The sequence below is a fragment of the Artibeus jamaicensis genome, unplaced genomic scaffold (assembly GCF_021234435.1).
Source record: "Artibeus jamaicensis isolate MK-2021 breed Jamaican fruit bat unplaced genomic scaffold, CSHL_Jam_final scaffold_833, whole genome shotgun sequence".
NCBI classification, from domain to species: Eukaryota; Metazoa; Chordata; class Mammalia; order Chiroptera; family Phyllostomidae; genus Artibeus; species Artibeus jamaicensis.
Window position 1 is genome coordinate 2,483,910 of NW_026522056.1, and position 23,619 is coordinate 2,507,528.

At 54.9% G+C, this 23,619-nt stretch overlaps 1 protein-coding gene across 23 annotated transcripts in view; it reads left to right on the plus strand.

The window, feature by feature from the left end:
• The window catches only part of MCF2L (MCF.2 cell line derived transforming sequence like), a 167,919-nt gene that overhangs the window by 116,544 nt on the left and 27,756 nt on the right, over positions 1 to 23,619 (plus strand). For 20 of the 23 annotated variants that reach the window (XM_037140751.2, XM_037140809.2, XM_037140759.2 and 17 more), the window contains 5 exons: positions 11,757 to 11,847; positions 19,237 to 19,356; positions 21,230 to 21,346; positions 21,883 to 22,032; positions 22,915 to 23,039. In XM_037140751.2, the coding sequence (XP_036996646.2) occupies positions 11,757 to 11,847; positions 19,237 to 19,356; positions 21,230 to 21,346; positions 21,883 to 22,032; positions 22,915 to 23,039 (603 nt within the window). Of the gene's footprint in view, positions 1 to 9,048; positions 9,155 to 11,146; positions 11,351 to 11,756; positions 11,848 to 19,236; positions 19,357 to 21,229; positions 21,347 to 21,882; positions 22,033 to 22,914; positions 23,040 to 23,619 lie in introns of those variants that run through there. The other 3 variants (XM_037140879.2, XM_037140907.2, XM_037140916.2) reach the window with 3 other exon arrangements.

The window sequence follows — 23,619 nt, forward strand, 5'->3', positions numbered from 1 at the left end:
ATCGTGAGATTTTTTTGTGTGATTACATGTCACGGTGCATTTAATGTACATGTCCCAAGTCGACTCTTCTTCTTCCGTGAGGCCCAGAGATGCCCAGAGGTTGGACCTCCCGGTAGTATGTCAGCTGGCATGCCGCCAGCAGGGCAGCCACACCAGCGGGGGTGTCGCTGTGACCTCTTCTTGCCTTGGTTACAGGGCTGGGTTTCCCCCTCAGATGCCTCAACACTTGCAAACCCTACTGGAGTCTGTTTGCCCTCATCCGCCAGGCCTAGGTGGGGGCAATCCCAGGGACTTGAGAGGACAAGTGACAGGGAACCACATGTTCAACCCTGGAGAGTGGGCCTGGGACCTCCCTACAGACAGTCATATGACAGAGAAAGGCACGGGGGGTCCTCTGGTCAGTTCACCCCATTTCGGTCTGTTGTGTGCTGGGCGACAGGGACCCAACAGTGAACAGAACAGATAAAGATCCTGCTGCTCACATTCTCCGTAAATTAACTAAAGTGTGCACGGGAATTAGAGTCCAAAGATGGAAGGATGAGAGGCAAAGGAGGTGCAGGGTGCCAAGAGGGACAGTGAGAGGGGAGCCCCCATGAAAAGTGACTCAGAGGACTCATGAGGGACGGTCCTTATAAAGGTCCCCAGGAGGGGGGCAGAGGAATTAGAGATGGCCTTATGGTTTGGGGGCAGCAGTCATCCCAAAACAGAGAAGCATGTGGGAAGGTCTTGTTAGGTTTGAGATGTCGCTTGCACGCCCAGGGGACCTCTCAGGTCAAGGGCTGGTGCCTCTGGGAACTGTGAGGTGAGTCTGGAACTCTGGGACAAGGTCCCAGCTGGTGTGTGGATTCAGGGATTGTGAGCGTTTGGGCCCCAGCATTTGGGTTGGGGTGGTGGGCAGAGGGGGAGCCCTCTGTGTTCCAGCTGGGGGAGGTCATAGAGGAAGAAGAAAGGCAATAGGAGGGAGGGGTCAGCCCCAGGTGGGGCCTCAGGCAGGGAGGGCTGTGTAGGGTTCGACACAGGCGGGAAGGGTGCTAGCTCAGTGTCATGCTGCATCTGCAGCCACTTCGGGCCCCTCCCTCCAAGTGCCCCGGCTGCGACAGCGCGTTCTATGGCCACTTTACCGCTGATGAGAATGGGGTGTTCAGTGGGAGCCCCGCAGCATGCGGGTCTCTGGGTACACTGAGGGCCATCCAGGGACAGTTTGGACGAAGGGCTTGGGGTAAAATATTTATTAAAGTAAATTCAACAAAAATGGGGGCAGGGGAGCTGAGAAAGGGGGTGCAGACACCTCCTTCCAGGATTTTGCTCCCCAGAGGAGCAGGGAAATGTGTCAGCTAGCTGGTGAGAAGGAGGCAAGTGGGATTTCCCTTTAAGGGGAGAGAACTAACAGCATGTTCACGCTGAGAGAAATGACCCAACAACAGAACAGAAAGGGCGGCAGCATGTGATTGCTTTTACACTGAGCATGGGTTCTCCGAGCACCGCCCAGCACTGACAAACTGTGACGGGGTTACAGAGCCCGTGGGGGGAGGGGGGCGGCATGAACGCCGAGGCTCCAGGGCCGGCCCATCAGTCCCTCCGCTCCTGGAGTTCCAGAGCCTGGATCTGCCCGAGCCCCAGCACCCACACCCCAGCCTGCCTCCTTATTTCTTTTGACCCCGCACTATATGTAGTACATGTCATGTTCAAAACCTGGTCTAATCCTGTGCTCCACGTGAGTGGGGTCCAGGCTTCCTGCCATGGGCACCGTGCATGCGTGCACACACAGTGCACTCACATGCACACGCAGAGACAGATGCACACATCTGAGTGCGCTCACACAAGCATAGGGTGGCCCACACTGAGGGAGTAGGTTTCTGGCTTTCCTTTGACAGACAGACAGAGCAGCCCTGGGCTTTCGTTTCCCCTGGACGCCCCCACAGGAGGCCCTGGGGTGGGTCCTGACGCCTACCCCCAGGCTTTGGAAGACGATATCAATAGGATCACCTCCTTCCACTGCTCCTCCCCCCAGTTAAAACACAATCCAAGGGCTCTCCAAGTTAATTGAAGCTGACAATGACATTGACTTTCCATGGACCTGCTTCAAATCACCCAGCTGCTTGGCAGGCAGAGATCCCATCTCCCAGCCCGTTATCAGCGACAGGCCGTGTTCACGCTGACACGAGGCATGCGCACATGGGTACACCCACACGTAGGCGTGTTTGCGCACCACACACGGGCACACAGGCGCGGACACGCGCCCGTGTGCGGTTTGTACGGACTGTAGGAAAGACAGACAGATGCCTGTGGGAGGACACGGGAGTGTGAGTGTGGTCTCACCTTCCGAGCAAGAGCTCCGCGCACCCACACTGTGAGGATTCCGAGACCGACCCCCCCACCTGGCCCGCTGCTCGAGCTGCTCCTTCCCAGAAGTGCGTGCCCGTCGGGCCGTCAAAGCTTCAGACCAGCGGGGCTCCAGCCCTCGGAGCACCTACTTCTCAAGGCCACTGCGACTTCCAATGGAATTTTCTGTTGGTGTTTGAATATAAAGCTAGAAAAGTGTGCGTGAGAGTGCACCCTAAACAATTCAAAATGTGTACATAAAAAGGTGAGAAGCACCCCCAGCTTCTGTCCCCCAGAGATAAGAGTTTGTCCTGTCCTGCGCACACGCTTCCCAAATGGGCCAGCATGGACGGGGGCCGCCGCAGCCCTCCTCCTCTCCATCCACAGCGAGTCCTGGACATGCCCCTGCACACACCTCTCAGGTGGCCCCCAGTGGCTGCCTCGCACCCTCTGCTGGAGGTGGACCGGGCTCACTGAGCCTGCTCATCAGCAGGGATTTTCCTCGCCCTTCCGTCTCCCTCCCGAGTTCTGCCCTGAGGGATCTCCCTGACCCCACCCTAGCTGGCCTTGGCATTCTGTGAATGAGGTTGGGCACCTTGAAAATGATCCCACGTGTAGTTGTTCTTAGACACGCTGGCCCTATGACCCTTCCCCTCCAACCGTGTCTTCAGCAAGTAACGGGCCGGTCTTCCCACTTGCCACACACGACTTTGCTCAGCCCGTGGTTCCACATGGTCTGCAGCTCTGGGGGTGCGTGACCTCCTGCACGTCGACAGGTCCTGCCTCTATATCTCCCGTTCTCCTGGGGGAGCCAGGGGCTGCCCATCTCCTTGAGACGTCTTCCTTTGTTGTAGTGACCTTTCTCTGTCACTGCCATCCAGTGTGACAGCCACTGGCCATGCATAGCTATTGTGGCCAGTGGCGGCCACACGGAGCAGCTCGGGGGGAGCGTTGCCACCTGTTGCAGCGCAGGGGCTGTGACAGGGTGGGGTCCCACAGCGGCCAGTCCCTTCCTTTATGGAGAAAAGGCCAAGAGCGTAGTACCTTGGTTCCCTGCCCAGGAGGAGGGACCACGGTCCTTGCCTTACTTGGAAATAATGACACTTGCTGCGAGGGAAAACTATTCATAACATACAACTTACCATCTTAACCATTTCTAGGTGTGTAGTGAAGGAAACTCGAGGAAGTGTGGGCTTGGCGGGTGGGAGGCCCTTCCCCGGCCGCCCAGGCTGCCTGCCAGCTCCTCCGCCCCCCGGGGCCTGGGCGATGCAGAAGGGGAGATGCGGTCGGTCGCCCAGAGCCTGTGCAGCTAGAGTTTCGGCCCCAGGTGGAGGGGGCCACTGAAGCGGATCCGGGAGAAACCAGATAAGCTCTGAGCTGCCAGGTGAGCAGCAGAGTCAGAACACAGGAGGGGTGCCCTCCAGGACCCGTGCTGGAGCCCAGGAGCAGAAAGGCGGACGGTCGGGGCTGCAAGCGTGAATCTGAGGCAGGTAACGAGCAGATTCCAGAAGGTCGTCAGCCTGGGTTTGACTTCCCAAGGTGGGGGGGGGGCCTTTATGACCCCCCAGGGAGCAGGTCACTCCACAATCACGAAGAAGCAGCCAAGGGGTGCACCTTTTAATTTTCTAAATGCATTCAAAGAATATATGTGGTTGTTACTTTTGTGTTTTTATGGCATTTTTTAAAATGTGGTAAGATATTTACACATACCACTTACCACCTTGACCCCCTCTCAGCTTACAGCTGAGGCGTGTTGAGTGCGTCCACTCGGCTGTGCGACAGGGATTCAGAGCGTTCGCGCCTTCCCATCCCACATGGTCCCCTTCTCACACCAGCACCCAGTCCCCTGCCCCAGCCCCAGCCCCCGCACCCACCCTCCTCCTTCCTGTCTCTATGAACTTGAGGGCCCCAGGGACCTCACGGAGGCGGAATCACACTGAGCCTGTCTTTCCGTGTCTGCTGTTGCTCCGAGTGCGATGTCCTCCAGGTGCGTCTGTGCTGCGGTGGGTGTCCGAACTTCCTTTCCGAGGCAGACAGCGCCCGTTGTATGGACAGACCGCATGCTGTGTTTTCGAGCTGGATCAGAAATCGCTCTTTGAAACACAGATAAGATGCTCTGGTGTCCTCCGTAGGCTTGTGGGGACCGGGAACAGGGCTGCTGTCAACCTCTTTGTGACCTGGGAACGGATGTTATCATTCCTGCTCCACACTCGTGGCTCAGACAGATTCCAAATACATTCACAGTGATTCCCCCCGGCATCAAAGTTTGAGTTTTCTTTATTAATTTTTGTCCAAAAAATTATATTTATTGATATGAAAAAAACCCACTTTCATATAAAGAACCTAAAAATGCAAGTTTTCTTGCTCTTTAGAGAAATAACTGTTGTTTGTTTGTTTTTTGTGGAGCGGGCTGTTTTTTCTGGGTTGTGACAAAGAGGCAATGCCACTGCTTTGCGGCAAAGGGCTCCGGGCACCTCCTCGCCGGTGGGTCGTCCACCGTGCAAGTCTGGTTCCCGCCAGCTCTAACTGGGGTTGCGTGCGGCTTTGAGAACAGACACATTACCATGTCTGGGAGAATTTTTTAAAAAGCATTTGATGTTTTTCCTGCTGTTTTGCTTTCTGGGCTGACAAACTGACTGGTATTAAGATAAACACAGCGCACAAATGATATTATAACCGGTTAAGCTCTTGAATCATAAGAAAAGAGAAGAAATAACCAGCAAAGAAAGGTTCACTATTGGATGCTCAGGGAACACATTCGAGGTCACAGAGTTTGAACTTGGGCAGGTCCGTCACATGGGCAGAGAGAAACGTGGTCGTGGCCTTTCACTTACAAAAGGAAAACAAGGAAATAAAGCTTCCTTAAGATTTGCTGACTTTTGTAGACCAGTGTCAGAACATGGACTGAAAGAAAGGGAGAAGCAAAGAGATAGAGTCAGAGGCCGGGAAGGGGAGCGGGGCCCCACCTGTCACCAGAACCCATGTGCTCTGCAAGTCTGGCTGTGCGCACCCCTCCCCCACTGTAGTATCGCCCCCGCCCCACTGCAAGTTGTGCCTCTTGCCCCCACCCACATCCAGCTACCTGCCCAGCCTGCCCATCCCCTGCCCCTCTGGGCCGGCCCAGCCCTGGGGACCCCCTTGCTTAGCTGGGGCCCCGGCATCCTGCCCAGCCCCTCAGGGGAGCTGGACCTCCTTTCCCATGAAACCCTGGGGCCCTACCGTGAACGGACAAGCTCCACCTGATGCCTATGCCACCACCTGCCAGGGATGGTCTGGGACAGACGCCAGCCTGCAACTGCCTCGAGCAAGAGCACGCCCCGGCCTGACGCTGCCCCATCACTGGCCTTGTTTCCGCTGGTCCTGGTGCCAGGCTGAGCAGGCCTTGTTAGAGGTGCCTCTGAGAACACTCTCCAGGGCATTCAGCGTCGCCGTGGGCCATTCACACTGGGAAGGGGCTGCTTCACCATCCTCCAGCTTTGAGCTGTGAGCCTTGGGTGCAGGAGGAGCGAGGCCCAGCTGGAGCCGTGGGCGTGCTCAGAAACACCCCCAGTCTGGCGCTGCTGCTCTTTGTACCTGACGCCTTCTCCCATTCCAGCCAATCAGCCTGTGTCGAAGTCTGCCTGGCTTGCTATGACCTGTTGATATTTACATCCCAGAAAATATCGTTCCAGGCCGACGGACCTGCCTTAGCTGTGTTGGGTGTTCCCCTAACGAGCAGCAGCCGCACCCACGGCAGACACTGGGTGCAGCAGCAGTTAGGGGAGCAAGTCTGGCTTCCTGTGGTTGGTCCTGAGTTGGAAGCAGGGACAGATACTAGGGAACCTGAAGTCCAGACCCTCAGGGGCCAGTTGGTGTGGGGTAGTTGTTTGGCTTCTGGGGTGGTTGCTGCAGATAGTGGCCAACTTTCTATAAGGGTGACTTCCAGAGGCAGGCTGGCTTCCCTGGGCTGGCTGCCCAGGCTGCTTTCCTGCGCTGGGTGTGGGTCAGAGTTACAATGTTATAGATGGGCCTGGCCACTGTCTGTCTGTACACTCAGTCTCTCAGTGACAATAACAAGTTTAACTTCTTTGAAAGACAGTTATAACCACGATTACAGAGATCATTTCGCTGCTGACTGGAAAGCCAGCAGGCCCGCAGGAGGGCTTCGCGTGCTGCTTGAGGACGGGCTGTGGGATCGGAGGGGTGAACCCAGGGGGGGGACTGGCTGACGTCAGCAGAGGAGGCACGGACTCCAGGCTTCTCAGCACTAGACACGGGACACGGGGACACCACTGTCTCGGAGCTGGAGGAAACTGGAAAGGGAACAGTGCCCTTGTGACATGCTCCTTTCCAGGGTCGGGCAGAGACAGGGCCTGAGGTGCTCTGTCGCTGTGGACCACGCCGAAGAGGGGGACTGGCGCTGCCTCTCTGTCCCCTTTTTATTCATTCACTGGAGCCAGGCACGGAGGCCGACAGGGTGTGGCCCTGAGCCGGTGCGAGGTCAGGGCCAGCGGACAGGACTCCCAGGCAGGCCTTGGAGCAGCAGTGGCTCCTGGGAAGGCCAGAGTGTCTGCAGCAGCACCACTGACCTCTCGGCGGCCAGGGATCTCATGGCACCAAACCCTCTCCCTGCCACCAGGGGAGGGCAGAGGCAGCTTGGCATAATGGGGGTCCTTTCTGGTGTACCCCAAGCCAGCTACAGAACCCAGCCCTGTCCTGGTCTCTCCAGTGAGAGTAGGCAATCATATGAAAGGTCTCTCAGGCTGTGGGATTAGAATCACTGAGTCCTGATTCTAAAGAAAGATCGGTGAGCCCATAATTTCTGTAACTGGGGGTTTAACACAGCCTTTTTCCTGTGAAGCCTCCGCAGCTGCCCAGGGGGAGGGCAGTGGCTTCCAAGCCAGCCGAGCCTTTGCATCAGCTGCAGTAATTTAAAACTGTGTCAGCGGCTCGGTCCCGACTTCCAGCTGCAGCGGCAGCGGCAGCAGCAGCAGCAGCAGCAGCAGCGGCGGCGGCGGGATGGGGAGGAGCGCCTGCGGTGGGGAGCTCACAGAGGGCTCAGACAGCCTCGGACTCCAGAGAATCTTTTGTGATGTGTTCGGCCTGCTGCACCTCCCTAAGTGATGGTCCCTCCCAAGCTCAAACGTCCAGACCCAACAGGAATCAGCCAGTGCTGACGAGAAGATAAAGGCCCCAGCATTAAGGGATTTGTCCCAAAGCTGGGTTGTCTTAAGAGCGTCCTGCCATCCTGGTTCTTAGAAGACCAGAAAAGCACACTTGAGTACTAGATTATCACATCAATACTTAGTTCCTCAGGCTCTGAGCCCTTCAGACAGCTCTGGGCCAGGCAGGTCACCCACACATGCATCCCAACAGGTCGCCGGGACACTGTAGCAGTGTCCAGGGGCCAGAGAGGGTGGTGTCCAGAAGTCTCTGTAACCACATTACAGCTGGTTAAAGTTGGTCTGCTCCTTCACATTCCCTCCTGGGGCACCTGGTGTTTGCTTGGCCGCATGCAGCACTCACTTCCAACCACAAGAGGGCGCCATCAACCAGAGCACATTTAAAAATTCTGACGTCCAAGTTCCTCCTCCGGCTTTTACCTGTTCCTGCACTTCGCTGATGCTTGTTTATTATTCCTGTAACGAGGACACAGTATGTTTTAAAGTGTGCATATGGCCAGGCTTGGAATTCAAGGTGCTCCCAGGTAACCGCCCTCCTTGTGTCCTCTCCTGAATGCCCTGCCTCTTGAGAAGGAGAAGAGAACAGGTGTGGGACCTGAGACCCAGCAGGAAGGTGTGTGATGCCCGCCCTGGCCTGCTTGTTCTGGAGAGGGGCAGCGACCTCCCAGTCCCTCAGGATTTCTTCCCAAAATACCATCTGGCCTCACCAATGTGAGCCCCTCCCCTCCCCACCGACGACCTGACTGCTCACCTCCGCTCACTCTCTGCCCTCCAGCACGGAGCCAATGTCCTAAAGCTCCGCATTGCTGTCCCTGCTGCATCTTTGGCCCACATCACTGCACCTGGACAGCTCCTTGTGATGTTTGGGGGGGGTCTTGTCACTCCACCACTTCCCTCCTTCCCATCCTCCTTTCCTGACCCTGCCCTCGTCCTACAGTCTAGCAGGCACCCCAGGTGTCCCCACCTCTCTTTTGGGCTCTTCCTCCTGGGCAGAAACGCAGGCACTCAGACAGACACAGCCCCTCTGCCCCACACAGGAAATCCTCAGGACTCGTCTATGGGGCCCGCCACTCGCCACTGGGGGTGGGGTCTTGGGACCAGCAGCATCAGCATCGTGGGGAGCTTGTTAGAAATGCACTAAGGTGGGCCCCACTTTGGCCTCCTGAGCCTGAGTCAGCATTTACTCTTCAGGAGCCTGGGCACACGTTGCAGGTGGAGGAGCAGGTCCATTTCATCCCCCGCCCCCTCTGTCCCTCAGCCCTCCCCACCAGGGCCATTCTCCCTGTGAATGCTTTTCCTCTTCTGTCATTCTGCTTTCTCTTTTTGTCTCCGCCCATCCCTGCTCTGTGATAAATTGGGTCTGAACCAGAGGAGGGGGAGGGAGCCAGACCGCCCCCCCCCCTGGGCTGGGGAGCAAGATGCAGCCCAGCCAAGAACTGGACAAATACGATGCCTGGTGACGGCAGACTCACTGGCAGGGTACCGCCCAGGCTTGTGTCTGGACAGCCCTCAGGCTGCTCACTGCTCCTTCCCAGCGTTAGGAGGCCAGACACACAGCTGACGGGCCTGTGTGCCCCAGAGCTCTGAGGGCCACCCAAGTGGAGCTAGCAGGCCCACGGGCCCCCAAAGCCAGCAAGCCCCGGGGTCTTAAAGATGGCACCCGCGAATGGGTGAGTCCCCAAAACAGTTTGTGCGAGGTCCTTGCCTCTTTTGATTATTTAGGTCAAAAGTGAGCTCATCAGCCTCACTCAGCTGCTGGGCAGCTGGCCAGGGCAGCCCTCTGATCCAAGTGCTTCGAGGTTGGAGGCCAACATCTGTGTGTTGCAGGCCGCGTGTGCCCAGGGTGCTGGGACATTTTGTGTGGCTGCCAGCTTCTGAGCTGTTCGTTCCCTGTTAACTCCACTGCCACCACCTTCAGCCCAGTCAGCCCAAGGCCTGGCACACAAGGGACTTTTTGGGGGGCAGTTTCTGGCAAGATGAGCCACCCTGCCCCCCTGGGCGTATGAGGCCATGTATCAGGTAGTGGAGAGGCGGAGTAGCAGAGCTTCCTGAGCTCCAGGGCCTTCATTCATGTGGGCAGACCCAGACCTTCCGTAGCCTGTTGGGGGTGGATTGGTGGGGCCGATGGGCTACTGAGCCTCAGCTCCTGGGGGATGGGGCGAATGGCATGGCCTTGCTCTGGGGCTACGGTCACGTGGGCACATGGGAGCCTTGAAGGGGCTCTACATCCTTATGTAAGAGGCTGTGTGTTTATCAAGTCTATGTGCCTGAGTCGCTGTTCCCAAAATATGGTGAGAGACAAGATAAGTAGGGCATGGAAGAGTTTTACTGGACCCTGAGCTGGGTTCTGGTGTGTGGGCATCTTTGCTGTCTGCTTCTGGAGTCGGACCCCCTCAGCATGTCCCCCGACCCCCAGCAGTGGTAGAACAGCCCCTGCAGAGGAGGTCCCTGCCTGGCCCAGCATTAAGACGAAGCCCAGGGGTGGGAGGGGCAGGAGGAGGCTCTTTTATCCCTCAGGATGGGCTTGGCCTGGAAGGCAGCGGGCAGACAGCTGAGAGCTCTGGCTCGGAGCCAGCTCAGGGGGCACACGCCACCTGGGCTCACCGGCTTTCACTGTGGGCAGACGACTTAACCCTTCTGTGTCTCTGTGCCTCATGTCTCAGCTACCCCATAGGGTTGTTCTGAAGATTAAGGGAGGACTATCAATCAAGCTTTTAGTGTGTGGTGGCTGGCCAGTAGCAACCCCAGAGAACAAGGAACCCCCTTCTCCTAGAAGGAGTGTCCAGGCCCAGGGAACTAGAGTTTCTGTTCTGCCCCAACTTCCTGCCCGAGCGGCCTGGCCTGGACCAGGCAAGCTGGCCAGCCATCTCTGTGGAGCACTTGCTGCTGGGGTGCAGTGGGGGCAAGACCGCTGTGAGCCCAGGTGTCTGGCCCCGAAACTCGAGTGGTACACAAAACAGAAACAAACCTCACTTCCATAAGAAGTGAGCCGGCTCAGGAGACAGGACTGGCTGGAGCACACTGGGGAAACAGCAGCATCGCCTGCGGCCATGTGTGCCTGCCCGTGGGCTGTACTGCCAGCAGCAGACAGGCTGTTTTGAATGAAAGTTGACATTGATTTGTGTGTTTACCTAGAAGGCCTTTGCTGTCGTTGAACCAGACTCCTTCCTACACACGGAGTCCTCCATCATCAGGTGTGGATGAGGACACACCACCAACAGCCCACACCCACACCAGTGCACACACAGCCACGCAGGTGTGCACCTACCCACACAGCTGTGCACACACAGGTGTGCACTGTGTGTTACCGCTGTCACTGTCATTGAATCTGAGCATCAGGAAGGACTTGGGTGTGGCAGCTCTGGCTTTATTACACAACGGTTACAGCAGGATTTCACAGACAGCATCATTTATGTTTGTCCGTGTCATTCTGACGTTCGTTTAAACCCAGAAGTGGCTCCCGTAGGTTCAGAGACTTGGAAATTACCGATTCCCATCGTTGCCTCAGGCTGCCCCTCTGTCGCCTGCGTGGATTGGCTGGCAGCGGCAGCTGCTGGCATTACACAATTGGCTTGGGTGTAAAATTAGCCGACGGAGGAGGACCTGCTCATTTCTACATGGTGACTCAGGCTCCCGCATCAGGCACAGTCGGGACCGAGGTTGTCATTACACAGAGACTCCGTGTTATCTTTGCCACAGATGCTGTTGCAAGGAGCCATATCTCCTCTCCTCTTCCCACCAGATGCTTGTGAGCCTTCAGATGCCTTGGGGATTTCCTCCCCAAGCTGCAGCAATGCCATCAAGAGCAGTTTTCTAACATGGACGAGCAGGCAGACCTCAGATGCTAGGACTAACGTAACATGTGGGTCTCAAACCTTGTCTTGGAGGGCTGAGCCGGCTGGTCAGCCTAGAGACGAACGTGACTTGGCTCTGACCGTGGAACGATCTTGCCTGAGCTCCAGGAAGGATGAGGTTCCGCCTGGATCTTTGCCTTGTGAGATGGTTGCTGTTAGGCTGGGAAATCAGCAAAACACAGAAAACACTGGTCCATCTTTAGATGAGAGCAAGTTCTGGAAATTGCCCTGACGAGGCTCATGGAAATGCTGCAGTCTGCTCAAACGCCCACTTGGCATGCGTTTTGCCTTGCGGTGCAGAAGTGGCATCAGGATTATTGGAGGAATCGTTTTATCATAAGGTTTTCTTAGAAATTACACGAAAGCCTGTCCTCCTGCTGCACACATTAATTGCTGATTTCTCTCCCCCTCCTTTCAGCTTACAAGATGCTGGCATCGGATTCATCCTGGTCATAGACCGAAGGCAGGACAAATGGACCTCGGTGAAGGCATCAGTCCTGCGGATAGCAGTAAGTGGCAGCGCCCTGGCTCTGGGAGGTTCCCGCCCACTCTTCTCCCAGGCTGGGGGACGGCAGTGTTTCTCTTCTAGTGACCCATCGGCCTGGGTGGCAGTCGCATTCGGGCTGTCACTGTGCCGTGCAGAGCTGGGGTGTGCAGCCAGCTCAGAGCACCAGCCCAGGGTGGCCTGAGGCCAGGCCCAGGGGCACCTGGGCGCTCCGCCTCCTTGGCGTCTCCTGTTGCTAGGACATGCGTGTGTGTGTGTGGGGGGGGGGGTGTTTGTGTGTCTGTTCACAGCCGGGTTGACTCAGGGAGCCTGTTTTCATTTGAAGTCAATTCCACTGGCTCATTTCTTTCTGACCATTGAGCATGTGACAGACTTAGGATTTTACGGTGTGTTCATTCTTAAATAGAGCACCAGGTCCTGAGTAGCAGCAGGGTGTTGAGTGCGTTACAGAGAAGCCTCAGGCTAGAAGTTCGACACTGGAGCTTTTTCTAAGTGACCCTCTCCTTTCAAAAGGGATTGCTTATTCTTTAGTTCTATGGCTAAGTCAGATGCCTCCGTCTTCCTTGGTAACCCATTCCTGCCAGGGAAGTCAGCAACCCTCATTGCCAAGGCCCTCACTGATCCTCACGTTCGCAGAGTTGGTTTGCAGGCTGCCCTCCAGGGCCGCAGAGTCGCTGGTCTGTGGTGGTCGCTGGTCTGTGGTGGTCGCTGGGGCCATTTGCAGCCTGCAGTACTGATTTAGGGGAAGAGGTAAGGCAGCAGAGAGCTCCTGAATCTTATTTTGGTCAGTAGCATCCACCCCTCCTATTGTCTCCCCACGACAAGCCCATCTCCCCGAGACAAGCCCATCTCCCCGCGACAAGCCCATCTCCCCACACTGAACTTCACCCTCACTCGCTTCCCGGCAGCCACTGGACAGACCAGGAAACTTTGATTCTTGGCCAGCAGGGTGACAACCTGAAGCGACTGTGGCCAGGTCCTCCCTCAGCTACGAGGGCTCTGCTGCTCCCAAGTGTTTTTCACAAACCAAACACCCAGGAGAGTGAAATTCTCCTAACCTCTTGTTCTGAGTCTTGTGTTCAACCACCTTTGGCTCTTGGCCTCAGGGAGGCTGCTGGGCTGAGATTCATCTTAATGACAATTAAAGGGTCAGTGTCTGCTCTGGCTCTGACAGTGTCCGTTGTTTGGGTACAAACCTGTTCCTGAGCTTCTGGGTCCCACCTTTGTCCTTCTGATAAAGCCCCTCCCTACTACACCGCCCAGGTGTGTCTCCCAGTCCCGGTCCCCACCTGGCACACGCTTCCTATGACGTCACTTATCTGAAGCAAATCAAAACACTTCCACGTGTTTCAAAAGAAGCCAGTGTGTTATATCAGCAATTTTCAACCTTTTTCAATCTCAGGACACACAAACTGACCACAAAAATGCTGTGGCACACCAAAAGATATGTGTTTTGCCAACCTGACAAAATAAATAGGTATAATTTTGATTCACTCATGCCAACAGCTATTGTGCTGGCTGTTGTCATTTTCTGGTTTGACAATCTAAGGGAAAAGAGGTCAAGGTCCCTGACCAAATAGCCAGGGACTACATGTTTTAAAAATTCTCGGGGCACACCAGTTGGAGATTGCTGTTTTATGATCCAATTTCCGTTGTCTTACCGTCCTCAGGAACGTACAGGGCACTCCTGACATGCCCTGTGGGGTCCAGGTCTCTCCGCTGCTGGAGAGAAAGCCCCCTGCCTCGCCCCAGAAAGCCCTCGCTCCCCGCCCAGCCAGCTTCCCAGACTCCCACACCCGCCCGCCCGGCCTCCCACGGAGAAGCACTTCTCTGGGAGTCTCCTGCTTTCCCTCTACTCTGTGGAGGTACACAGTCCTCCCTTGCTTGCACGTCAGGGTGTCCTTAAAGTCAAGGCCAAGCCCTGTGCATGGTCGTGTGGCTGGGCGCCCAGCCAAGGCCCTGAGTAAGGCGGCTTCACCAGGAATCTCTCTCAAGCCCATCAGTTGTTCCTGGTTAGAGACAAGAACTTTCCCAAATGTAGGGTTGCTTTTTAAGAAACAGGTATATTGTTTTGATTTTTTTTAAGTGGAAGTGATCCTTCAATCACTCTACAGTTCAGCAGTAGGGCCAAGACCACTGGCCCAGGCTGTCCCAGTCAAGGTCGCCAGATGCTGAGTATAATCAGAGTTTCATTCGTCATCAAGTTCATGGTCAGCTTACCTTCTGAAGCAAGCTGGCTTAGCTTGAGAACTTTGTTTTGTGAAAACCTTAGCTAAAAAGTTGGTGCTTGAGTTTTTAGGTTTGCACTGATTCTTACACAATAAAAATATAGTTTTTTGCCCATTCTTTTTTTCTGTGATTCTCAGAGTCCCCCAATACTTTTTTGGAAATCCCAAAAGTTAGGATTTTTCCATCAGAATCATCAAAAAACTCTCTTTGAACTCCAATGCTTTTTGTTATAAGAAATTACTGCCATTACTGCCAACAACTGTACTCATGTACCCAACACATTCATGAAGGCGCTGCTGTGCCTGGAACTGTGGGAGGTGCTGGAACGGACGGGCGTGTGAGCAAGACGGACACGCCAGGCAGGGCGCAGGCAGTCCACAGGGCACCGTGACAAGGGTCATGCCCAGAGACGTCAGGCAGGTTTACAGGGTTCCTGAGGCAGTGTGCAGGTCTCGGGCGGTTAGGACACTTCGACCCGGCCCGTGCCTGCCTCGGGCGTGTGTCCGTCTCTGGGCCAGGGCGTGGGTCTGACCACCAGCATGGCTCTGTGGTGGGACCGGGAGGAGGAAGATAGCTGGCACAGGGTCCCCATGCGGGGAGCTGGGAAGGGCAGAGCTGGTGCACCTTTGCTGTCACCTGGGGCTGGGAACCCAGACCATCACCTTCAGCTGGCCAGTGCTGTTGCCCGAGGGGGCTCTGGGCAACAACCAGCTGGCATCGGCCAGGCCAGCACCCTCGGACCAGCGCGGGCACCGGTGCTCCAGTGCATGCGACCCTGCCAGAGCACCGCAGCTACTTTGCGCGTGCCACAAAAGCAAGTCAGTGGCAGAGCTCTGTTTATCTCCGATGTGTCTGAACCCAGACTGAGGCCCAGCACTCACATGGTGCCACGGACCAGGGGCTGTTTTTAGCTGCTGTGCGTGCTGTCTTGTGAGCCAAGCTCTCCTTAATTTGGGCGCCTTTTATTATTTTCTTTGGATGCCTTCAGCTTGGCTTGGAATAGAAACACAAGACATTGGAGGAGCTGAAGGCCGTTGTCCTTGAAAGTCAGGGCTGTGCCTCCAGGAAGAGTAGAGCCTTTATAGGCTGTGACGGGGCGAGGGGGCCTCACCGGCCGCAGACCGCGACCTCAGTGGGCGGACGGGGGCAGACGCAGGCCACGGAGCTGGGAATCCAACAGCGCTCTTTGTCCGACGGTTGGTCCTGTCCTGGGGCAGGAGTATCTTTGGTAAAATGCGCACGTGCCTCTTCTGGGGTCCCATGTCGAATTTCCACCCCCTACCCCCTTCTATTCAGTACGTGTGTGAGCAGGTGTGCGGGACAGCCTGTGGAGTTCTCGCTAGCCTTTTAGCACAGAGGGTGCGTGTTTGTGTTCAGAGCCAGCCTAACTCAAGCGAAGTCTGTACCCTAGTGTGTGCCGCTGAAGAAAATCGCAGGGGAGGCCGTTTCAGTCTGCACGGGGAGGACTCTGTAGAGTCCATGCTTCCTGTGGGCACAGGAAGGACCCGAAATGACACGTCCGAGGGACCCAGGATCCTTAGGTCATTCAGTGAATATACTGTACGTGGCGAGATTATGTTATATTAAACAATGCTACTACGTTCCTACTGTGTGCCAGTTACCAGAGGCCTAAGCACAGGGAAGCGAGGGCCCGGTGGAGGCGAGGGCGTAAGCAGAGGCGCCGCTGGTCCGCACCGAGTCCGGGAGGCAGGGCCGGCTGTGCAGGGCTCCCAACCTGGAGAGCATTCAGGCGCCTGACGGTCCGTCATTCAAAGCTTGCGCCCTTCCCCCTCACCTTCCATTCAGCGTCTTTTCCGTGACGACGTCTGTGACGGTCTCGGCAGCGCTCCCCAGAGCTGGTGTCAGATGCCCCATCCTTGATGTTCGTGTCCAGACCAGGAACACAGCCCTGGGGGTCGGAGGCCTCTGCTCAAACTCAGCTTCTCCGGTTCAGACGTTGGGTTTTTCGTCTCTTCACAGTGAGACCCAAACGTTCAAAGTCATATTTATTGCACACACTTGAGTTTGTCGTTTGGCTCCTGTGAGACAAGTGTCATCAGTCAGGCTCCAGCTGCTGCATCAGAGATGAAACATAATGTCAGGCTGAATAAACGTGGCTTTGAGCCGAAGCGAAGGCAGTTACTTGACCTTGGGGAGGGTTTCAGACAGCGTCCCCCAAGCACCAGCTTCCGCAGTTTCTGATGTTTTCTGTTGTCTTCAGCTGCGTTGCCCCTTCATCCTGTAAGGCTCTAAGAATATTACTTCGGAAGCCAGTCAGCTCCTCTTTTTCTATCCCCAAATTACATGTACATGGTCATCACATTATACGTGCTCCCGAGTCAACCAAGGTCAGATCCTGAAAACAAACAATATTGCTTTTATATTACACAGAAACCTATTATAATCATTTTATGATTATTCGATTAATAGGTTACAAAAAGATGTTACTTTATAGCCTTCATCCCAAACCCTCCATTTAGTTACCTTTACTTTTAAAATAAAGTTTTAATTTTGTTATATTCTCCAGCTTTTAGTATATATGGTTGGCCCCAACCCAGAGAAAATTTCATTTACCGTTGTTTATATGCAAAATGTGTTTGTGTATGTCATTAGGCCTTCTCACTTGGCTAGGATCTTGCAGTTACTCCCTTTATTGTAAAGACTCACTAACTTGAAGAAACGGAGGCACCGAGGCCGAGAAGAGAACAGTGAGCGACAACTGATTTGATCCGGCCACAGGCTCAGCCAGTGCAGCGCCGCCTCTCAGGACGGAGGCAGGGCGCGCCCCTGCCTGAGAATCCTCTCGCCGACCATGTTGTTACTCCAAGTGAAATCACGGAAGGACAAGGGCGCAGCTTTATCTTATAAGTTCAGACTTGTCTTGCAGAGCACATCTGCCAGGAGGTGTAAGTTAGGGTGATGAAAACGATGTCGAAATTTAGGAAAGCATGACTCACTGTGACCTGGAGAAAGAGGCTTTCATAAGGACATTTTCCTTAAATAGTGGTGGCCAGTTTCACAAATGAGGGTGACAGGTTTGCACAGTCCTCTTGCTGATAAGTTAAGCCGGGCTTCTGACTCTGCGTGGTTCTGGGTTCCCACCCCTCAAAGGAGCCGAACTTCATGAGCATCAGCCCGGGTCAGCAGGAGCGGGCACAATGGAGAGGTCACTGCAGGAGTGCTGGTTTCGCAGTTCCCTCCTGGGCTGGTACTGAGCCGCCAGGTGCCCCCCATTTCCCTGTGCATCCCCCACAGTGTGTGTCCAAGCACCAAGTGTGATGATGAGACACAGGGCCCAGGGCTGAGTGACCCCCTGTCCTCCTAAAAATAACCCCACCCAGGCCCAGAGCTGGGTCCCGCTGGTGAACATGGGTGACTGTACAGACCACAACTGGGCAGATGGCACCTCGTGACAGCTCGCCTCACTGTCCAGGCAGCTGCAAACACTTAGCAAGCACCTGCTAAGGTTCTGGCAACCAAGGACACATGGTCCTTGTCTTCCAGGGCTATGCCAGTGGTGCAAACGTGTTGGGGGACCTGTGGGAGGGTTGCCTAGGGGGCTGCAGGCAGGAAGCATAGTTCCTTACTCCTGACTCAGAGGCAGCAGGTCACTGAAGTCTTAGAGCTGCTTTCAAGTCTCCTGGAAGGTGATAGAGGTGCCCAGCAGGTACCGAGGACCTTCAGGTGGAAGCTCAAGGAGTAGCCGGGTCGCAGAAACAGCGTGGACGTTGCCATGCAGCCTAGGAATACCCCAGATGTCGTGGGATCTGGCGTGCAGATGGGCTACCCGCCAGTCTCCAACAGGGGACTCTCCTGCCTCCTGCCTTTCAGGGCTGCCCCTGCCCAGGCCTGCTGAGACCAGCATGGACTTTAGAGTGGGACTCGGGAACGACCTTTTAGCCAAGACACAGGCAAGCTGTTCCCCCGTTTCCATTTCTTGCTGCCTGTCCGTTTCGGGCCTTGGGGCTGTGCCATTCTTCCCTGTGTATCACACTTCAGGTGCGTTCTAGCCCGGTCGTCCGGAAATCAGACTCGCTCGCCTCAAGCTTTCCTGTTTCAGTGCTGGGGCCTCCCCGGGCTCCAGCATCTGGAAACAATCTGGCATCCGGAACGGCAGGTCTGGCATCCAGAACGGCAGGTCTGCCATCGACGCAGTTTTTAGCGCTTTGCGTGAGCACTGTGCTGAACTCTGCCTGTGCCTCAGGTCGTTTAACCCTCAAGAGTGTGCAGCGAGGAAGGCACTTCTTGTCTCCAGTTCAAAGGTGGGGAAACTGAGGCACGGGAAGCTGAGTAATTGCCCAAGGTCCCAGACCTTGTAAGCAGAGCTGATAACTGAACATATTCATGTACTCATATCTGAGGTCATGTGTGTGCACACTTATTTTTAACTTTCTTTTAGATAATACATATATGCATCTGTGTGGCTTTTCTATGTGACAAGTGTCTTAGTTCCTGGGGGCTATTATAACAAGTTCCCAGACCAGATGGTTTCAACAAAAGAAGTTGATGACCTCACAGCCTGGAGGTCTGGAGGCTGGAAGTCCAAGATCAAAACGTCCACAGGGCAGATCGTCTTCCTGGCTGTTAGGGGGAGCATATCCCAGACTCTCCACCGACTCTGGTATAGCTGGACGTCTGTGGTGACCCTTGGCTTGTAGACACATCACCCATCTGTGCCTTCATCCTCACGTGGCCCTCTGTGTGTGTGTGTTTGTGTCCAAACGTCCCCTTTTTATAAGGGCACGGGTCACGGGGTTAGAGGACCACCCCCACACCTTACTTTAGCCTGTTTGCCTCTAAAGTTCCTCTCTCCAAGTCAGGTCACAATCTGAGGCACCAGTAATTCGCACTTCAACATCTGAACTTCAGAGGATGCCATTCAGTCTGTAACAAGTGTCATAAGCTTTAGACCTTTTTGTTTAAAAGTAGTATAACAGCGGCACCAAGCAGTGTGACTTTTTCCCTTTTATTTTTAGAAACAGCGATGACTTTGATAAAGTTAGTGTCTCTGTATCTTAGCGTGACATTGATGTCTTGGAAACACCTGGGCCCCTGAGCTGGGTCTTGCCCGCCCAGCCTGTGCAGTCAGCTGCAGGTGCGTGGGGACCCTGAGCTCGGCTCCAGCCGTCCGCCGACAATGCACGGTCCCTCCGTTCTCTTGCAGGCCTCCTTCCCAGCGAACCTCCAGCTCGTCCTTGTTCTGCGCCCAACAGGATTTTTCCAAAGGACTCTCTCTGACCTTGCTTTCAAATTCAATAGAGATGACTTTAAGATGAAGGTACCGGTAAGTATACACTGCTTTCATTTCATAGGCAGAACTAAACTTAATTGCATTCTTGGCCCATCTGTGATCATCGAAATCCTCATGGTGCCTACCTCAGTGATGTGAGGAAAAATAAAGCCCCAAATGACTCAGCAGGAAATTGTATTGTATTTCATCTTATGCAGTCCGGAGCTATACAGTCCTTCTTTCCCACCCGCCATGCCCCACCCCTGGTTGACTGTGCAAAGCATGGCCTCAGATGGACCACGTAAAAATACAGGCATTCATCAGAGCCACAAATCTAGAACATTCTTACAGCAAGTCAAGCAGAAGAATAAGAGAGCCCAACGTGCTGAGTGCCATTGCCAGCCTCCTAGCGAGGAAGGGCCAGGGGCCAGGGAAGTGGGTGTGAGCATCCCCAAGGCCTGTAGAGGGAGCCCCAAGCAGCCGATGGGGGTGGCTGGCCTGGGCCTGGCAAAGAGAGCAGTACCTCCTCTGACTCCGGCTCGTGCAGGGCAGCTTTGGGAAAGGGGTGCTGCGTGGTATTAGCCAAATTAGTGAGTTGTCAAGAACGGTTTTCACAACTATCGTCTTCGGCATCTTCAATTCACTGGCCCATTTTAGGTCTTTCTTTAGCATCACAGAATGCATCACTGGGATGCCGTTGTTACAAGTGCGCTCAGGCCCGTGTTTCAGCGCTGTGTGTGGCACTCAGGGCTCAGGAGGAAGCAGTAAGAGGAACAGCGGGTCCCTGTGCCCTCCCGGTCGTGGTTAAATGTATACGGAGCATAGACAGGTTGTCACTGAGACACAGAAATCATAAAGGAAGGCAGCTTACACTCTTAGATTGCCCAGTCGACTAGTCCTTGGTCACGCTGCTTGCAAATTGGGGTTATTGAGCTGCATATAGTTTCATGAGAAGAACAAAGAGAAAATGGAGTCATGTCTGCTAAGAACAGTTTTCTACCTTAAAATGACATTTTGGCCTGTTTTTTAAATGAAGATTATGCTCCAATCAGGAGACCTCAGGGTTGGCCCTGGGGACAGTTTGGGCAGGACCGTTCTCTGTGGCGAGGCTGTCCTGCGTGCCATTTTAGCAGCACCCCTCCCCCCCAATCCTAGTCCCACCCCACCCTCAACACTGTGGCAATCAGAACTGCCCCCAGACTTCATCAAATGTCCTCTGAGGGACCGAATCTCCCTGGGGGGGAACCCCTGCCTTAAACCAATACAGTATTTAATAAAACATGAGGTGGTTTCACATAACAGTCAAGTTGAGCCTCTCAAGACCTATTTTGTAGTATCTGTGGGACAGCGTACAGAGAAAGGCTATTTTTATCTGAAACTCATGGACAGGGCAACCTCGGACAGGGCAGGAAAAGTATAAAAATATAAAACTTGTCCTGTGTGGAAGAGCTTGCCTGGCCACTGTAACCGCACGCGGGTTATCACGCCGTGCTGACCCTGACTCATCCCTGCGATGACCTCACGGGAGTTCAGCGGGAGTAAAGACAAAATCGTCTTCTTTCCAGTCTGATCACTGTCCGATTGCCTTGCCGAGCTCGCCTGGCCGGAGGGGCATCTAAACGCTTATCTGATGCCTGCTGTCCACTGCAAGCCCAGCTATGCCAAGGGCGTTGCATCCTCGGATGGCTGTCACCTGACAAGATCAGCCATCACATGCCCATGAATGAGGAAGCTGAGACAGAAAGAATAAGTGACTTGCCCAAAGTCAACCAGCCAGTTAGCGGCAGAGCTGGGTTTAAACCCAGGTGACAAGCCAGGGATTTCTGTCCACCCTGCCACGCTTAGCAGGAGAACCAGCAGGAGAACATTTCCTGACTCTGCATGCTGGGCATTCTGCCTTATGGGGACAGCTTTCTTTCTCCCCTAGGTCATAATGCTGAGCTCAGTACCAGAGTTACACGGTTACATCGACAAGTCCCAGCTGACCGAGGACCTGGGTGGGACCCTGGACTACTGCCACACCAGGTGGTTGTGTCACCGCACGGTGAGTCTTTCTGGCACTCTGGTGGGTGCTGGCTTTGGGCTGTGGTTCTCAGTAACCTCTAGTTAATTCCCTAGAATTGCTTCTGCATTTTGAGGCTGCCTTTTCCAAAGATGTGTTCATGTTAACCCAAGTTTTCTCCAGAACAGCGATGGTCTCAGTGGACCTTAGTCATCCAAAGAAATAACATGAGTAATAAGTTCGGGAGTGGCTTGCTCTGGGCCAACAGACAGAAAAGAAAGAAAGGAAAAGCCCATGCTGTTATAGTTTGCAGCACTCACACGTCTCTCAACAAGGAGAGAGACCTGGAGCTTAGAATGACTCTAGGTGATGAAAGCGTATGTGAAGAGTGTCCGGTATGTGTCTGAGGAGGTCGTGAGGCTAGGAAACCAGTGGGAAGGTATTTACTTTCGGCAGACCAGGCTTGCTGTGGCTCCGTCCCCTCTGGGGATGCCCGTCTGATCCTTGCTGATGCTTTTCCGGCAGCAGGAGGGCGTGGCGTGCGCAAACGTTGTGACGGTGTTTTCCCTCTTCCCAAGGCCATCGAAAGTTTCGCCCTCATGGTTAAGCAGACGGCCCAGATGCTGCAGTCCTTCGGGACCGAGCTGGCCGAAACGGAACTGCCCAATGACGTCCAGTCTACGAGCTCAGTGCTCTGTGCACACACGGAGAAGAAAGTCAAAGCAAAGGTATGTGCAGCCTCTGTGGGGGCAGGGAGGGTCTTATGTCTGAGTGTGAGGTAATGGAGCAGAAAGAGCTAATGTCAGCATGAGGTAAGACAGAATCGAGGGGGTTTCAAAGGCGCCTTTGGGTGCTAATGCTCCAGGTCACCTCTGGGATGAGACCTGAAACACGTGCCTTTTTAAAGGCAGCATAAACAAACGCTATTAACACAGACACTTGTGTGGTTGGCTTGCGTGGCTTGTGAAATCTGACCGAAGCAGGTTCTCAGAGGCGGCTTCTCTCTGAACCAGCTCCCGAGCCGTCTTACAGCAGCGCCCTTCCTCTGGGTGTCTCTGTTGCCTGGTAGTAAGTCACCGTACTCGTGTCCTTACCATCACTCCCCCGATAACTGTGTTCTGAGGGAGATGTGCTCCCCAAGCCTGTTGCACCCCCTGCCCCACCCGCACATCGCAGGCTTAGAGTCAGCAGTGACCCTGACCCACACGTGGTCCTCGGGGACCGCCCCCACCCACACCCAGAGAACCCCTCACTCCCTTTCACTCCTGGCAGTGAGGATGGTTGCAGAAGCAGGCACCTAGAAGTCTGGTGTCCTGTTACTCTCCTACCTTATCCTGCTGCCCCTGCATGACCTGTAACCCTAGCTCTGCCCTGGTCGCAGTGGGAGGAGTCTCCCCAACACCTTCCTGCTTTTCCCAGTGAGCGAGCAGTCAGCACAGGGGGAGGAGGACTCCACTGTGGCTGGTGCTGTGCCCACCTCACTCATTGTGACCCCCCCCCCGCTCCCCTCGCAGGGGGACGCCCCACAAAGCCCACCATTCCCTCCAACCTGGACGGAGTCCTGGGGAATGGGTGGGCTTGGCGTGCGAGATGCTGTACTATTCCCACAGGAAGACATGAGGTTGGCGCTGGACGAGGGGCAGAACATCCTGGAGCGCATCAGGGAGCCTCTGGCCAAGAGCCCGGAGCAGAGTCTGAACCAGGACCAGCTAGACAATCAGACCACGGTGCAGAGGTGAGGACCTCGGGCTGCAGGGGCCTGTCAGGTGACCAGCCTCTGTGGAAACGAGAGGCTAAGGGCAGAGGAGCACACACACAGGAGCAGGAGGCCCCGCCCATGTGCCTTGTTGCCTCTCTGAGCCTCGTTTCCTCACCTCAAAGGGAAGCAAGAGGACCTCGGAGTCCCTACTGCTGAAATGCTTTACTCCCAGATGCCAGAGAAAGCAGCTTCCCTGGGAGAGGCCTTAATCACTCTTTTTCATAAGCATGAAGGGCCGTTTAAGGGAGAACAGGGGTGACAGGAGCTGGCAGGCTTGCAGCTCTGCACTCGATGCTTTCCTGCCCCGTTTTACACCTGGTCTCCACGTGTTTGCAGGTAAGGGAGCCGCTTGAGGCCTTTCTTTGCTCCAGCCCCAGGTTTTAGAAGCCCATCTTTTCTTTCCCTGGAAAGGGAATCGTGTGTACTTCTCTTCCTTGGTTTCTAGCTAAATGACAGAACACAGGGCTAACTGCTGTTAGCTAACACCTTGTGACGCTCTGTGACCTCCACACACTTCCTCCCGATTCCATGCTCTTCACCACACATGCCAGGTCGG